Below are 17,270 nucleotides of genomic sequence, written 5' to 3'. Positions count from 1 at the left end.
TTGATGTCTTTCCATTGTAGGTTCTGATTGTCCACTTCAGACAAGGTGATTGGATAGTGGTATATACTGATGTTTGATATTCCATTTAAACTATTTTTATGCCCATCTAGGGGCATTATGTTTTTCAGTCTGTGCGTTCGTTCGTCTGTTCGTTCGTTTGTCTGTCCGGCCGGCAGGCCGTCTGTCCCGCTTCAGGTCAAGGTAGTTTTTGATGAAGTTGAAGTCCAATCAACTTGAAACTTAGTACACATGTTCTCTATGATATGATCTTTTTAATTTTACCGGTAATGCCAAATTAGAGTTTTGACCCCAATTTCACGGTCCACTGAACAAAGAAAATGATAGTCCGAGTGGGGCATCCGTGTACTATGGACACATTCTTGTTTATTTTATAATTAAACAAATTCATAAATTGAATGAATTAACTTTACTGAAATGATTAAAAAGAAAACTATAAATTTATATCCTTGATCCACCTCCCTAACTTATAATACAAAAAGCCCAAAAATCATTATGATGAGAAAAAATTGATTCGGATGTTTTAACCTGATCTTACTCTTACATGCTTCACTTGAGGTTGCACAGTTAGATATTGAAGCTTTCCTGAAAGTTTTATTTTAGTCAAGTCTCTGAATCAGGAGAAGTTGTAGATACAAAGACCAACATGCAGTTGAAAGGATAACCAGATATTCCAATATGTACACCTTCATTTCTATTCTATTCCAACTGGAACATTACAGCTATGGTTCAAATAATAATAATTTTGTGAAATGTTGCTGAGTACATAGAAATACTGTCTGTCTAGTCGTCTGTCCATCCTGTCTTTTATAGTGCTCTCACATGTACAATTTTTTAACTAATTTAAAGTCATGAAGGCAAAAGTTTTTGATGACTATGAGGCTGTCAGTAGATATTGATCATTTCAGTTTGGCAGCTAGTTGCTAAATCCAAGAGCAAAATGTTGGCACAACTTTGAAATGATGGTATGAATTCTGAATTGTTGGTAACTAATGTCCATTCACAAAATTCTGCTTTGTACTAAATGTATCAGTAAACTTTTAGATAAAAATTTACTAATCCAGTGGCATTATTCACATTAATAAAAACCTTGCAATAATTTATGAATTTACAGTACGTGACATTTCTGAATATTGGGGAAACGATTCATTGCAATCATTTACAATGTTTTGAATGTTTCCTGGTGTATAAAACATTTTTTTCAAGCTGGAAGAGTATATATGGTGCTCACAGCAACAGTCTTTGCTCCTCTACCAACAGGCTTTTAACCTTTACTTATTCTATCAAGTAATCACTGAAAATGATTGAAATGTCTACACAAACTTGAAACTGTTTTTAATTGTGCATTTGAGAATTTCAGAAAAAACAAACTTGATTTACAACGGGACTTTCCACCCCCTACACACTTGACTATATATTCCTGCATTCAAATCAGATTTATTGCATGTCTAATATTTCAAATTGCAGTCTGGCAAATTTGTATAATGCAAAATAAATTTGAGTGGTTCTTATTTATCTTACATTTAAAACATTCAAAATTGTTTAGCAAATGGAAATTTGAAGTCGCACTTGTCCCATAGGACCTTAATGCCAGTACTTGGCAATGTATTGTGAATCCAATTTCGCTAATGTTTTATTTCATTATGAAAGTCATTTATCAAATACTCCAATAGCTTTCAATATACTCAGATAATATTTTTCAAACTGCAGAATAATAAAAGAAAGTAAAAATTCATTAATTGCAGGTTGATATAATGCTGTTAGTTTTACTGAAGAAAAATGTTGGTTGAAATATGTTTGTTCGTAGCAAATATTTTTGCATATTGGATGTTCAGTTCAAGTTTGTGTTTGAAGCTCTAAAAGACATTGCTACAGTGTCCATTTTGAAGGCCACTTAAATGATGCTTTAGATATGAGACCCACACATTATTGATATTTATAATGCTATTATGAAGGAAATAATGAATTTTCTATTGAAGCTTGATTTAGTTTTTTTTAGCTGATGCAGCGTAAAACGATCCATTTAGGCAACTGAGGTATCTTAGCTACTTTGGAAAAATAAAAATTAAAGAATTGATCTTCACTCTAACAAATTTCGAAACAATTTTAACCTAATGCTGCAAACTCTAGCTTGATATTTTTCATTTAAAAAAATTGACTATACTAAAACTGCTTGGATTACCAGACTTCCACCAAATTTGTGATTGACATATGGAATTACTAGTAAAAAGGCTTTCTGAGTCTAAACGTTTATGTTCTCTCAGAAATATGCTGGATGCCCAAGTAGGTATAACTATTAATAGAAATTTAGAAAACATTTATTTACTTGATCTGATTTCACCAATTAAGCATTAGCTTTGAAAAACATTTATTTTATTTTTTTAACATTAAATATATAAAGCAAATGATTCTTGTTAATCTAATGCTCAATCAGGTATCCTTTCATAAGTCAATTTTATTACAGATTACTCTTAAAAATATCTACATCAAACCAGACATCAAAGTGAGTTCTACATTTATCAGTGTGGAAATAAATTCATGTAATAAATCTTTTTTTCAAGTAATTGAATTAAATGTCTGTGTTTATTAGGTACTGTAAGGCATCATTGTTTGTGAGAAGATTTAGGGATAAGAGGGAGAAGATAGTCAAAGAAGTGCACATGTGATCGGGAACCACACAGGATGTTTGTTGATGACAAGGGTATCTAACTTCAAATACTGCAAATGAAATTATCTACCCTTGATGTATTGTGATGTCTTCAGAGCAAGACTACCTGAACTGAAATAGTATACAAAATAATCAATTATTTTTCTTCAGTCCAGTTTAAATTTTTGAATAAGCATAAAACTTGTCAGATTGGATTGAGCACACTGCCTATGCCAACCCTTACCTGTGCAAGGGGTTTGATATTAAAGGCCTCTGTCAAAAGTCTTTTTTGTGTCCAAATTGTTTGTATTCTTTTAGACATAAGTTGTTTGATAATATTTTCAAAGTTCAGGCATGCTCCTGCAGGTAAAAAAATAGGACAAAAGTTTTAGAAGATAGACATATTTTTAATGAGTTGAATTAGACACCACAAAATCCACTATAAAATTCAGGGATAAGCTTGGGTGTCCTGGACTTCCACTGTTAGTGAAATTGGAAATTAAGCAAGAATTGGTTGATATATAATGACACAAGTGGAAGCTTAACTTCGATCACTTCCCAATTACAAAAATGCATAAGAATAGACCACAAAGGTTTCCAAGGTTGCACGAGACTGCATGAGAATGGACCACAAAGGTTTCCAAGGTAACAAGACTGCATAGGAATAATTTAAAATATTTGTTTATCTAAGTAAACTTCATCATAAAACTATGTTAAAGACCAAAAAACTACAAAGTATACAGGGTTGGGGTTACCTGAAGCAAACAGAGGTTATCAGGTATGTAGTGAAACAGTAACATTTTAGAATGACTTTGCCAAGATATTCTCTCTGTATTTGAATGAATTCCAAGAAGAACAAAGAGAAGTGATGTATGATACCACTCACAACAAAAAGATAAGAAATTTTGTAATTAATGATTGTCATTCAGATAAGGAATACCTATTGAATCTCCATTTATGATTTAAGTTCATTCCATGCAGATTTTTCAAATTTCCTGGTTTTGATTTAACACTAATTTTCTCACAAGCCCCCATGTCTATATTAACATTGACACAGTATTAACTTCAGCAGGGTTCAAATTGTAATCTGTGTGCAGTAGGTGCATAGGTTGCAAGGTCAAGACAACTTCCAGGTGCAAATACTCAATGATAGAATGTCTTATGGGAGTTAAGTTTACCTCATCGCACTACAGTAAGTGAATTTCTTTTAAATAAGTGTATGAGCTGATTAACATGGACTCAGTTCTATCATATTTTGTCTGTTGACAGTTTATTTTGTAGTAATAAATAATGTATCAAAATTTGCATTTTGAAAAAAAATCAGTAATTGATAAAATTTATTTTTCATTCAATACCTTTAGATTTTGCCTGCTATACCATGATGAAGATGTAAATCAAAGGTTTTCTCTTATATCACTAATTCAAAACAAAGGTATTATGTTTTTCTACTAATCTGGTTGTTTGTTATAATCCATTTGATGTTCAGGAATTTTTTTGGTGTTGACTGGGCAAAGGTGAAAAAAATCTATTTTATAATGAGTCACCCTAATCAAATCAGTAATTGATCTCTGAGCAGAATTGATTATTAAAAGATGATTAATGATAATTGAATTACCTTAGACTCCACTGGGTGAAAGATGAAAGGATCACCTGTATAAGGCTAGACAAATGTTTATGTTTGGTCTTACAAAATCATGTGCTTTATTTATACATGGTCAAGCTGGATCATCTGTTTTGCCTTATCTTCTTGAATGGACAAAATAATCTACAGGTAATAATAGCAAACAAAACCACAAATATCAAACAAATGTTAAACTAGTATTTGATTCAATATATGTTTGTTGCAAAGTATCCTATACTCAGAGGTGTTAAGAGAGGATTTTAAGCATATTAATATGGTCAAGCCTCAAGTTTTACTGTACAACTCATTTTCATTGAGAGGAGCAGAAAAGTGTTTGGGTTGGGGGGGGGGGGGGGGGGGGGGATTCAGTTGTGTTCTTGGTGCTCCATTAAATTTCTGTGTAGTGTTTAATGTGCTGTGGTTTTGTCTTTTCACATTTTTTCTATTGACCATGGTGTTATCTGTTTTTCTTCGTACTTTGTTTTTGATTGCTCTCTTGGAAAAAGAGTTTTCTCCCCTGTTATAAAACTTTTTTGCTGATTGTTTTAATAATAAGTGACTTTCAGTTAATTGTTACTGAGTAAATTTATTTTTCTTATAAGTGAAAAGTAATCAAATCAGGATTTAATTCATAATGCTTGAACTTTATTTCTCACAGAAATTTTTTGGAGAACACTGCATGTATTTCGTGACCCTATAATTGTCTACATAGTTAAATTAGATTTGATAGTATTGTGTTCTAACACCAAGGTCCATGTACTTTGGCATTATGGATGTACAAGATATGGAGAACGGTTTTAACCTCTTGACCATTATCTCTTCTGTTATTTTTTTACACTTCTGTATTTTTTAACACTTCTGTTTTGTTTTTTTAATACCTCTGCTATATTTTCCCCCCTCTATGGTCATCCTCAATATTTCCAACAGCCAGATACTTCTACTCAAATGAATTTTCATTTTTAAAAAAAACCCTATAAAGTACAACTCAAGAATCTGTTTTTATTTCGAGTGGCCTAATTCAGTTATGTAAAAGATCAAAGGGTTGGCAAATTACAATTAAAAACACAGGTAAGGTGTTTGTTTATTTTTACAAGAGATTTGTGTATTTTTGATTATAAATAATTATTAGATAAGTAAAAATGATTTACTGTTTGTATTGGATAACATTAAAGGCAAGATGTCAAATATTTATTGGAGAAAAATGGACTACCCACCTCGCCAATGTCAGAATTGTAGACATCAGAAATATGTAAGTCTGTATTGAACAATTTGTCAAATTCATTATCAACAGATGTAAATGGTGTAAATTTGTTTTAATTAACTTCACATAGTTGATGTAAAGACTGTTTAATTATTCTGACAGTTTGAAAATAAGTAAATCGTGCAATCTTTTTACATTTATTGTTTATCTCATAATATCATACAGAGTAGTATGAAAGACTTCTGTCAAAAAATTATTTAACTACATGATAGATTTTTGTCTAAAAAAATATTTAATTTCAGTTAATTTTCTTTATATTTGTTTGTTAACTTCCTGATATCTCATATATTTGACATTAAGGATTAAGACAGAAGGAGATACAAGACTTTATGGTTTTCCAGCTAGTTAAATATTTAGTTCTAAGGAAGTGTAAACTATAGGAAAGTTTTATGGTTTATTTATTTTGTCACAGCATGTAAAGTCAATTGAGCAGAAAATTATATTGCTGTTTTGACACATGTCACATGCTTAAATTTTAATTATTGATATTAAATGGCATGTTTGATGGGCAGTGTAAAACCAGTAGATCATGTCCAGCTGTTCAAACCATTACCGCCTGTGGCATGGTATTGCACATGATTTGTTTGATTTCACTCCTGTCAGTCAAAGGTGAAATGTGACAAGTGGCCAAGGAGGATTCACTATATTTTAATTGATTCAGAGGATTGTGATTAGATAGACTTCTGGTTTTAATATACAGAAAGCTTTGGCTTTTGGTGGAAAATTTAAAAACATTGTAATTTATCAATTGCTTTAAGGATATTACATGCTTAATACGATGGCCATGCTAAAAATATTTTTAATATTAGATACTAGCTTTTCCTAGCCAATTACGTATATTTAGATGCTAGTAATATAGATCTGTGTCCTAGAATAACAGTATTACAGACAACAATTCAAAATGTCAAAGTAAAGAAATATGTTTTAAAGTTTACATCATATGTCATGAAAAATAGCAGAAAAGAGATTTTATGCCCCACCTAGGGACATTATGTTTTTCCGTCTGTGCATTTCAGCTCATCAGTTCGTGGGGCATCCGTGTACTATGGACACATTCTTGTTTTATATTCGGTGTGAGCCAAGGCTCCGTGTTGAAGACGGTACTTTAACATATAATGGTTTACTTTTATAAATTTTGACTTGGAAGGAGAGTTGTCTCATTGGCACTCATACCACATCTTGTTATATCTATATAATAAAAAAATTAACCAATTTTTTTTCTAAAGCGCATTTTAATCCACAGATTTATATGCAAACTTATATTTTCGGAGTTTAGTGTGATGTCCATTTTCTCTGAACCTGAGTACACATTTTTGTTTAGGGGCCAGCTAAAGCCCGTCTCTGGGTGCAGGATTTTCTCGCTGTGTTGAAGACCTATTGGTGGCCTTGAGCTGTTTTCTGCTCTTTGGTTGAGTTGTTGTCTCTTTGACACATTCCTTGTTTCCATTTTCAATTTTAACTATTTTTTTCATGGGATTCCTTGTGCGTTTCCAAGCAAAAGAAATTGTATAGTTTGAACTAAACATTAGAAAATTGTTTAGGTAGGTCTGTGTATGAAAAATTACGTGACTTTACGAAATATTTCAGAAAGAAGATGTATTGAGTTAGTTAGGTTTGTATTTTTAATTGAGTGATAGTATATTGAAGTTATATATTTTTTAAATGCACAAACGTCTTACTTTATGACCTTTTTTTTTAATCAGTTTTATTGCCTTTTCTTAATATTTTTTAGATTGTCTGTATTTTCATAACTGTGATTATAACATGACTACCTCTTTAAATAATATAGGCAAATCAGAGTTACTTCCCTTTAATCACACACTGGGTTCATAGTTTCATGTAGTTAAAATTTCTAAAAAGGAAAATTGAGAGAAAAGAAAATTTTATTCGGTTCGTTAAAATCAATATTGTTTACTTGTTGCTATGTACTAAAAACTGATGCTGTTACAACCGAAGGTGAAAGTGATTTCTTCTGACCTAATGAGCTTTCCATCTTTTCCCGTATTTGTCACTAGAATGGATTATGACAGGTTGCTATAGAAACAGTTTTAATACCCTTTAGAGATGAAATAAGTAGGGATGAAAAACCGACAGGAAATCTCCAGTAATTTGCAGTTTATTATTGGAAGACATAAGTCATGAAAAGTGAGAGATTTATGAGTAAGCTGATATTTGTCTTGTTGCATCAGGGAAAAATAGAAAATTGAAGCAAAGGATTCATGCCTACTCTTGGAACATTATACCTTTAAAAATGTTGGCCATCTCATCAGTAACATTAAATTTCATGTCATATACTATCTTTTAAGAAGGCTTCTCAAATTTTTTTCACTGATTTATAGTGAACTAAAACCACAGGAGAGCTGGGACTAGTATTATACTAATAGTATAATAGTCCCAGAGGAGAGTAAGGAATGACTTCAATGCACATTATGGCATTGCCTGAAATGCTATTGTTCTTGTTTTAATTTTTCATAGGTTTTTAGTTGGTTATTTCATATTGAAAAGAAAGGGATATAGGGTATAAAACCTAAAATCAAAAGTTACATAACAATGACTGGGAATCATTACCGGTATGTTGCACAACAAATACAAAATAGGTGATGTATGTGGTATGATTCCCGAATAGACAACTATCCATTAGCAACCATTTAAGGACAAGGATGAACAGCTTCAGGTTTGGCTCTCAACAATGAGCAAAACCCTTACCCTATGATATAGCAAGGAATAAATGCCCTCAACATAAAAACAAAATGTAATAAGCTTTAAAAGGCCCAAAGATGAATAATAATATAAACGGTACCAATTTTATTGCACCAGATGCACATTTCGACAATTAATGTCTCTTCAATGTGAAACAAGTGAAAAGAATAAACCAATGACCTATTTTATTCTACAAAAAAGTTATGGCACCGACAGCAGTAATTGGATAATAGACTCCCATCTTGGGACAAGCACATAAAAAGTGTGGAGAGGGTAAACATGTGTGTTAGCCCTCAACCTTTCCTAACCTGTAAAAATACATTGGGAAGTGCTTGACTTATCAGAGATCAGTACTCATAGTGTACAAAAGGAATTTAAGCAGAAGTACCAAAGGATAAAGAATACTGATGAAAGAGTACTCACAGTTACTGAAAGCTAATAAGCTTAAATATAGAAATAAAAAGATGTGGTATTATTGCAAGTGAGACAACTCTCCACCAGATACCAAATGACATGAAATTAACAACTATAGGTCACCAAATGCCTTCAACAATGAGCAAAACCCATACCGCATAGTCAGCTATAGAAGGCTTATTTCAACTAATAAATGATTCATGTTTTCCTTGACTGTAAGCATACATATAACCAAGTAAATAAGGATTTTCAGAGATATAGTAAATAAGGATTTTTCTGTTATCAATTAATAGCAACATTTTAGAAATACCTTCTAAAGAACACAATTTGATTATCATGGTTCTTCGTTATACTAGAAATACTGCAGTTACGAAGTGTATGATTGAATTGTTTTAATTGTCTGCAATGTAATATTGTTATTGTTTGCAAATGTACCAGGTTTTATCCATAGAATTTGATACCTCAAAATTTTCAGTTTGAAAATATGTGTACCGGTAATGAAAAATTTAAAATAAAACAAATATGATAATGCTAAATTTAAAAAATGTACTCTCAAGTTGATTTCCTTCTAAGGATAACCCATGAAAGCATGTCCTCTTATTTCCAATGGAATGTACCTCTGTACCTCCATTCCATAACCTTTCTTTTTGAAACCAGTCAAGCCACAACAATAACTGTATATAATAAAGAGATCATTAAATGAAATCAACTGTTTTAAATGGTCCTGAATTTGTTTTATATTACTTAAGTATTTTTTTATGTTTTCAATGGGGGCTACAAGTTTCCTGTCTGGCCTAGAGTTATTCTGTCTAAGGAATAAACCTGTAATGACTTCCTTTTCAATTTGTTCTTTTGTTGATTGTATTAAAGAAGTTGTGCAGTTTAACTTCATGTTTCTTACCGACCGACCGTGCGAGGGCTTTATAGCCAGTCAAGGTCATTAAAAACTCCCATCATCAAACTTCATGTTTCATATACTTTTATGAACAGGAGTACCAAGCTTCAGCTAGTAACTAACAAACTCTTCACAAATCTTAAAGGAAGACTGATTAACAAAAAAACTATGTTAAGCAATTTAGGGTACAATGCATGTTTGGATCTTAACATAAAAACTGGACTTTTTTTTGGAAAATGAACATTCATTTCAAAAGTTTACTTGATTTACTGAGTAAAACCTCATTGCTAAAACATAATTTGAGGACTTTTATCTCCGAAAAAATAAAAATTGAAACACAAAAATAGCATTACATCAGCTTAAGACTTATTTTTTCCCAATCTGCATAAAGATAAGAAGATGTTGGAATGGAAGTCTTATGTTATAAAGTGTAAGGAAAAAATAATTAAAATGTACATTTCCTGGGTTGAAATTAAATCGGACAAAGTATTTGAATTCCATGCAGGTTTTTAAGGGATTATGAGATCAATTTTGATTATTTTATATCTTATTAGTGCAAAAGTCTTTTTAGCTGTTCACTCTGCCAAATTAGAAAGTTCGTTCAGAATTTTAATTTCAATACTGATAAAATTGATCACCAATGAACTGGTATTTTTTTTCAAATACTTGACATATTTCAGAAAACAATAGTCTGCTTTAATCATTATGGCACTAAAAATACTTTGAAAAGATATTCTGTCACCTTTTTGTGATAGTCATCAGGGATTGATAATTAAGACTTAATTATCAGCTGATTGTTTACAATGATAATAAGAGGCCATATTATGGATTAGGTATAGATCACTGATCAAGTATATTTAGGAAGTATTGGCAATAGATTATCAATAAGTGATATTTACATTAAATCAACATGGGTGTACAGGTAAAACAAGGCAAGGGTCACCCTCCAGATATACAGACAGGGTGGTCAGCTAGTGTTTGTGATCAAGCAAAGTCTAACTTGGTTATTGTGATAAACATGTTCCTAAAAGAGAAAATCATGTTTTAGCCCGCAGGAATGAAAATTGTCATAAACGGTGGAAAAATATTATTGTAATAGTTGTATATAATAATTGTTGTGGAGAAGATTTTTACCTGTGATAAACCTGTGGTATAATACAGGAGTAATCGTTACATAAATTATTGCCATAGTGTGTGAAATACTACTGGTCGCTTTAATAAAATCTTACAGGTGAATGGTATGGACAAATCAACTCCCGATTTTAAATCTTTTTCATAGTTAGGTTAAACAGGCTCGTAAAAGGAAATGCAGGACTTCAAATAATTTCATACTTATCTTAAGTAAGTAAACTTCAAGTGGATGACATTGAGCTACCAGGTTAATCAGTGAAATAGAGACCTTTGTGTTAAGGGCTCTGGTCAGCTGACCAAAAGAGAGAGAGAGAGAAAAGCTGACAAATCATGCTCAGTGGATTTTTATACAAAAAAGTATTTGGTTTACTTTGACTTACTGTAATATTGTAAGCAATTTGATCTTTTCTTATATACTACAACACCTGGATTTGATTAAGGAGAGGGAGATAACACAGGTATTAATTGGTTGGGCAGTTCATTGGACTGAGAGAGACAGAGTAAACCTGTGAAACCTTACTGATTTTTTACAGATTTTATTTGCCAGATGGAAACTTGAGAAAGTGCTTTCTCTTTTTATAATGATCAGAAAGATATATATTTATATTTTACGCTTGCTGGAGTAATTCCTCAGGTGTTGGGAGAAGTGTGCAAATACCTGGTACGTCAATTACCAAAGTTTTCATACCATAGGATCGCGTGAAGAGTCAGAGACGGTATGCAACTATCACATCAAGGATGTGCAACATTGAATAGTTTTTAAGTCAGAAAACATCTGTTTAGTTTGGGGCTTGGAGATAAGAGAGATTGTAAGAGGAGGCTGGCATTATCCAAATTATAGAAACAGTAACTAACTGTAGCTTAGTCAGAGATTGGTAATGAGGAATTAAACTGCTTCACAAATTTGAGATATTTGTATATCTATTTAGAATTTTGGATAAATATAGTTTGGAAATTTTACTGCTTTGGATAGATATCTTCTGCAATGTACAGTAAAAAGTGAAATTCATTGATTCAGTGTATATTAATTTATAAAGGAATTATTTTGCAATTGATTAACGTTATGTAAAAATTGACATTCATGAGATTGAGAAAGAGTTGTTAATGTTTATGGGATTATGGTACTCTTTTTGGAAGACGAAAATGACATCCAGATAGATATTTCTTTGACAGACAAGGATCTAGATATTGTTTTGGATTTATTTCCAGACAATGGACTTCATTATCTTAAAAGTAAGTCACTTTCTCAATATTTGACTTTTGCCAAAAAATATGGTGTGCAAATATGACCTATATATGCACATATTTCCACCAAAAGTACTTTAAACATAATCAAATGATAATCTTTGAAGTGTATCATATACATAAAGTAATGTTAATGTTGTTGGAAGACAAATTACTGTCTTTTCTTCTACTTTTGCTCTTTCCCTCCTCCCTCCCCTCTGTCTTTCATTCTTACTTTGAACTCTCTTTTATCATCATTCGTCTTTCAAAACTTCTTCAAAATGCCTTTTTTATCTCTTACGTTACCATCTTAATTTACAACTCCAATATACTGCTGTCTGTCCTCAAGTCTCTTCATACCTTCTTATGTATTTGGTGTATTTTTTAATTTTCAGATGATTCCCTTACTACAGTCTGATTTACTACTACAAATTCACCCCTTACTGCTTACTGTCTTGTCTGGCTTTGTTTACTCCCTTATTTTTTGTTTTCTGAGGAACTACACGTATAGTCTCTTACAGTTTAATGGTTACCTACTATAAAGTTATACCTTTATTGCTTTCTGGTTTACTTGTATGGATTGACTCCCTTATTGCTTTCTGGTTTACTTGTATGGATTTACTCCCTTATTGCTTTCTGGTTTACTTGTATGGATTTACTCCCTTATTGCTTTCTGGTTTACTTGTATGGATTTACTCCCTTATTGCTTTCTGGTTAACTTGTATGGATTTACTCCCTTATTGCTTTCTGGTTTACTTGTATGGATTTACTCCCTTATTGCTTTCTGGTTTACTTGTATAGATTTACTCCCTTAATGATTTCTGGTTTACTTCCTTATTGCATTCTGGTTTACTCCTTTAAGTGGTCTTAGTAGTTCTACTACAGTTATCGCTTCCCTGTCAACACTAAGGTTGTGAGTTCAAATCCAGCTCATGTCAGGTGCGTTTGACTCCTATTTTATTTATTGACTAGGATTACAAAGGGTTGGTGGTTATCTCCAGGTATTCTGGCTTCCTCCATCAATAAAAATGGCCGCCACAATATAGCAAGAGTGCCAAAAGTGGTGTTTAACCCTAACAATCAATCAATCTATGTAGATTTACTCCCTTCTTGCTTTCTATAGTTTAGCCATATGTCTTTAATTCTCTGGTTTTATAATACAAAATTACTCCCTTATTGAGCTTTCCATGTTTTCACCTGGAAATTACTGCCTTGCAGCTCTCTCCTATCTCAATTTTTGCTAAATTCTCTTTTTTTTCTATATCTCTTGGTCCTCATTTAATGGTGTGTTTATTCATCTTTATCAGACTTACACTGAACAAAAGTAGGAAAAATTTGTAGATATGAATAGCAGATAAAGATTGAAGGGAAAAAAGAAGATTTTATGAAAAGTAATATAGTTTAAAATAAGTTCACGTCAGTTTGAAAGACGAGTTGTTTCTAGTTTGAACTATTAGTCTGCTTGGTTGAACATCAGGACATAGATATACTTTTGTCATATGAATGAAATCGGGACGTCAAGGAGAAAATAAAAATGGGTTTGATTTTAGGATTATTACAACTTCAAAAGAAAATTTCTTTGATAACCTAGCTATTGGAGAATGATATCTTTATGTATGGAGACTATCTTTGAATATATAAACTGTACATAATAAACCGTGTATTGTTGTCTATGGGCCAGACTTGAGGTATAGTACGGGACAACAAGTCTTATGTTTGATAATATCCATCATACATTTGAAGTCAGGGTCAAAGACATAAAAAAAAAAGGAATTAGATCAAAATAGTTCAATAATACTAATCATGCTAATGGGTGCTTGATATAAAAATAGGTGAAGGTCAATTGGTTTCATTTTACCTTAGACATGTAAAGGTATTCAAACTTGTATTGCAGTTTAAGAGAAGTCAAAATAAACTAATGGCAACACATATAACTGGCTTCACTAGATGCTAAATCTTTTTACTTCTTTTGCATGTGGATGTAATGGTAAACTTAAGTTATATCATTTACCAATGACAGACCTTGTTCAGTAAACTGTTAAAAACCTCATAGTACAATATATCACTTTTTTTATTACTAATATCTGGACTTGAAAATTATTTATAATTTGAAGACTCCCCTTTGTCATTTTTGTAAATATGAATAAAAATGTACACATTGCACTGTCCATTTTCTCTCTCAGCTGGCATGCTGACATAAACGATAACTTATTAATTATTTACTCATTAGTTATCAGGCCTCTCTTATGTTTACAAGTGGATGTTGGCTAATGAAGAGAGACAAAATAAGAATGAGGGTTAATGCTTATCCAGGTGAAAGAATTTTTCCAACAAATGATCTTTTTATTGTTCATTATCAAATAACCTTGGATTATTTTTCCCAGCCAATGGACTTTTAAGTGTTGATAAAATAAACTTGGAAAATAGTTGGACCTCTAGATTACTTAAAGGCTGCAGTTTTTAAATTTGCTATACACTTACTTTACCCCTCATTTGCTCCAAAAGGAAATTGTCTACAAAGTCAAAGTCAAAGATTTTATTGATATAAAATCCAAAATATGGATTGTCATCAACACACAAAGAACAATCATTAATCATTACAATCAATTATATAACAATACAGAACATAAAAAAAAAGAAGAAAGAGGTGTATAAATAAATATATAATGAGTATTTTTATATTCCCCTTCTATCTATTTGACTGAGGAGGTACAGTTTTAGATACTAGTATTACAATTTATATAATATAAACATAAAATAACTTAAGTTAGTGAACTTCTGAACGTGTACATCTCATTAATACCTTTAATGCAACATTTACTGACATCATAATCATTACTTCGAAATATGAAATAGAATTTTTCAATGTCTGAAAGATTATTGAATGATGGTAAAATATCAGAAATATTCTGAAAAAATTTATTCCTCAGATCATTGAGTTTGGTACATTTTATGGTAAAGTGTAATTCATCTTCAACTTCAAATTTACATAGGGGGCATAATCTATTTTCTAAATCAATCTTTTTATGTCTGCCTTTTTCAATCATAAGGATACTATTACTTATCCTTATTCTTACAAAGTTTGAAATATCAGCTCTGTCTATATCTACATGAAAAATTTATTTTGAAAGCCCACTTATGCCAATAGAGTGACATTTGAACACAATAATCACTTGATTGCTTGTTCAGTTATTAAAAAGGCTATATAATTTTAAAATGATGGTTAAATTTGGTTGATTTTGAAATTATGGTTAAATTTGGTTGATTTTGAAATGATGGTTAAATTTGGTTGACTTTGAAATTGCTCAGTATTTCACATGCAATAAAAGGGAGGCGAAAGATACCAAAGGGACATTCAAACTCATAAGTCGAAAATAAACTGAATGCCATGGCTAAAAAAGAAGAAGACCAACAGACAAACAATAGTACACAAAACACAACATAGCAAACTAAAGACAGGGCAACACGAACCCCACCAAAAACTGGGGTGATCTCAGGTGCTCCAACTCGTGATGGCGTCCTTAAAATTTACAAAGGGATGATTTCAACTTCATCACTTGGAACTCTTGGTTTAATAGCTTCCTTGTAACATACATATATTCAGAATTGGTGGAGGTTACATCATGTCAGTACTATATACATGTGTTCCTTAAACAGTATTGAAGTATTGTTTTGATAATTTTGATAATATAAAAAATACGAAGATGTGGTATGATTGCCAATGATAGAATTACATGTACCGGTATGTTTCTTTATAAACCTAGTTTTGGTACTCGATTTGTAGCATTTAAAGAAATAAGATTTGTGGCATGTATTGGATATACCCAATGAGATAGCAACCCAACAACATGAAAATATCTTAAGCATCTCTTTGTATATAAGATAATTACTGCGAATAGCAAAGGTTACTAATGTGGTATGATAAATGTCATTCCAGGAAAAACTATAGACTTTTTACACTTTCGAAGAATTTTAATGTTGAAAATATATATAAAAAAACTTTTCCCTAATGTGGCCTCTGAGTTCTAAAGATATGTAGAGATGTTGCACAAAAGTTGTTGATTTTACTCAGGTATAAAGGTTTGATGTACAATGCAGCTGTTCTGTAGATACATATCTTTCTGTCTTCTCTCAAGTATAGATCTTCATTAATGATGTCAGCTATTTTTTTTTTAAATTCTTAAAATGTTGATCAGTTAAAAGTTAATAAAAAAAAAAGTATGGACATGATGCAGTTGATGTGTCTTGTATAGAAAAGAATCACCCCTAGAGAAAGATAGTATTAAAGCTTTATAGATAACTTTATTGCATAGAGAAAACTTTATGGATTAAGCGATACAAAACAAAACGGTAATCCTTTTTAGTTCATTTATATGTTTCTGAGTTTAGTGTGACGTCCATTTTCACTGAACTAGTACACATTTTTGTTTATGGGCCAGCTGAAGCCCGCCTCTGGGTGCAAGATTTTCTCTCTGTGTTGAAGACCCATTGGTGGGCTTGGGCTGTTTTATGCTCTTTGGTCGGGTTGTTGTCTCTTTGACACATTCCCCATTTCCATTCTCAATTTTATATCAAACAATTTTGTAAACATACATCATATCTATTCAAAATTATATATAACTGACCAATATGGACCTCACTTTTGCAATTCTAAGGTTTGTTTTATATAGTCAAATCAACAAAACGTAGACTGATGGGGATATACAGGTTATCATTATTTTAGATATTTTTCTGTCCTCTGTTCCTTATTTATGAATGTTGCTGTGTCTGGACCATTATTCATAGGTAGATGTATCATACATGTTAGAAGAAGCATTATAGTTTACTGAAAGTCTTGAGGATTGTGTGATCTTTTTAATAATCTTGATGTCTGTATGGTACAGATGCCTACATTTTTATTTGAAAACATATACATGTTTATGAGTGGTAATTATGGAAACAATCTAATATGGTTGTAGATGCCTCTTTTACTTATTGATACCCGAGTTCATCAGAAATCATGTAATCTTAAAAAGAAAAAAAAAAAAAACGTCTTGAAAGATTTTTATGCTCTTTGTAAACAGTTTTGCAGTTTTAATCTTTTTTTTTCTTTGAAAAGTATTGCCACATTTTCGCTGAGCAGTGAAAATTTGAAGATGCCTGTTCCTCTTCTCATCAATTTCTCATTGAATGAATGTCTGTTTCATCAAAATCTTACACTACACACAGCCAGATGACTGAGATGGTTCTGCATGCAACCAATTAACTTGTATAAGTGGTATGTACTTGTGTGTGTTTCATAGACACAGAAAGAAGGCAAACATTTGGGACTAATTGAGAATTTCTCCTCCTTTTATCAATTTACCAAATCAATGTCCGA

At 31.7% G+C, this 17,270-nt stretch overlaps 1 protein-coding gene across 4 annotated transcripts in view; it reads left to right on the top strand.

Moving 5' to 3' along the window:
* Positions 1-17,270, top strand: part of LOC127701720 (E3 ubiquitin-protein ligase PDZRN3-B-like) — a 173,697-nt gene that overhangs the window by 72,709 nt on the left and 83,718 nt on the right. Inside the window, exon 1 of one of the 4 annotated variants that reach the window (XM_052205717.1) lies at positions 10,705-11,920. The exons of the other annotated variants lie outside the window; for them this stretch is intronic. Coding sequence (XP_052061677.1) covers positions 11,900-11,920 — 21 coding nt within the window. The 5' untranslated portion in view covers positions 10,705-11,899. Of the gene's footprint in view, positions 1-10,704; positions 11,921-17,270 lie in introns of those variants that run through there. 4 annotated transcript variants of the gene reach the window in all.

The sequence above is a fragment of the Mytilus californianus genome, unplaced genomic scaffold (genome assembly GCF_021869535.1).
Source record: "Mytilus californianus isolate M0D057914Y unplaced genomic scaffold, xbMytCali1.0.p SCAF_1, whole genome shotgun sequence".
NCBI classification, from domain to species: domain Eukaryota; kingdom Metazoa; phylum Mollusca; class Bivalvia; order Mytilida; family Mytilidae; genus Mytilus; species Mytilus californianus.
This window is presented reverse-complemented; position numbering and strand designations above follow the sequence as displayed.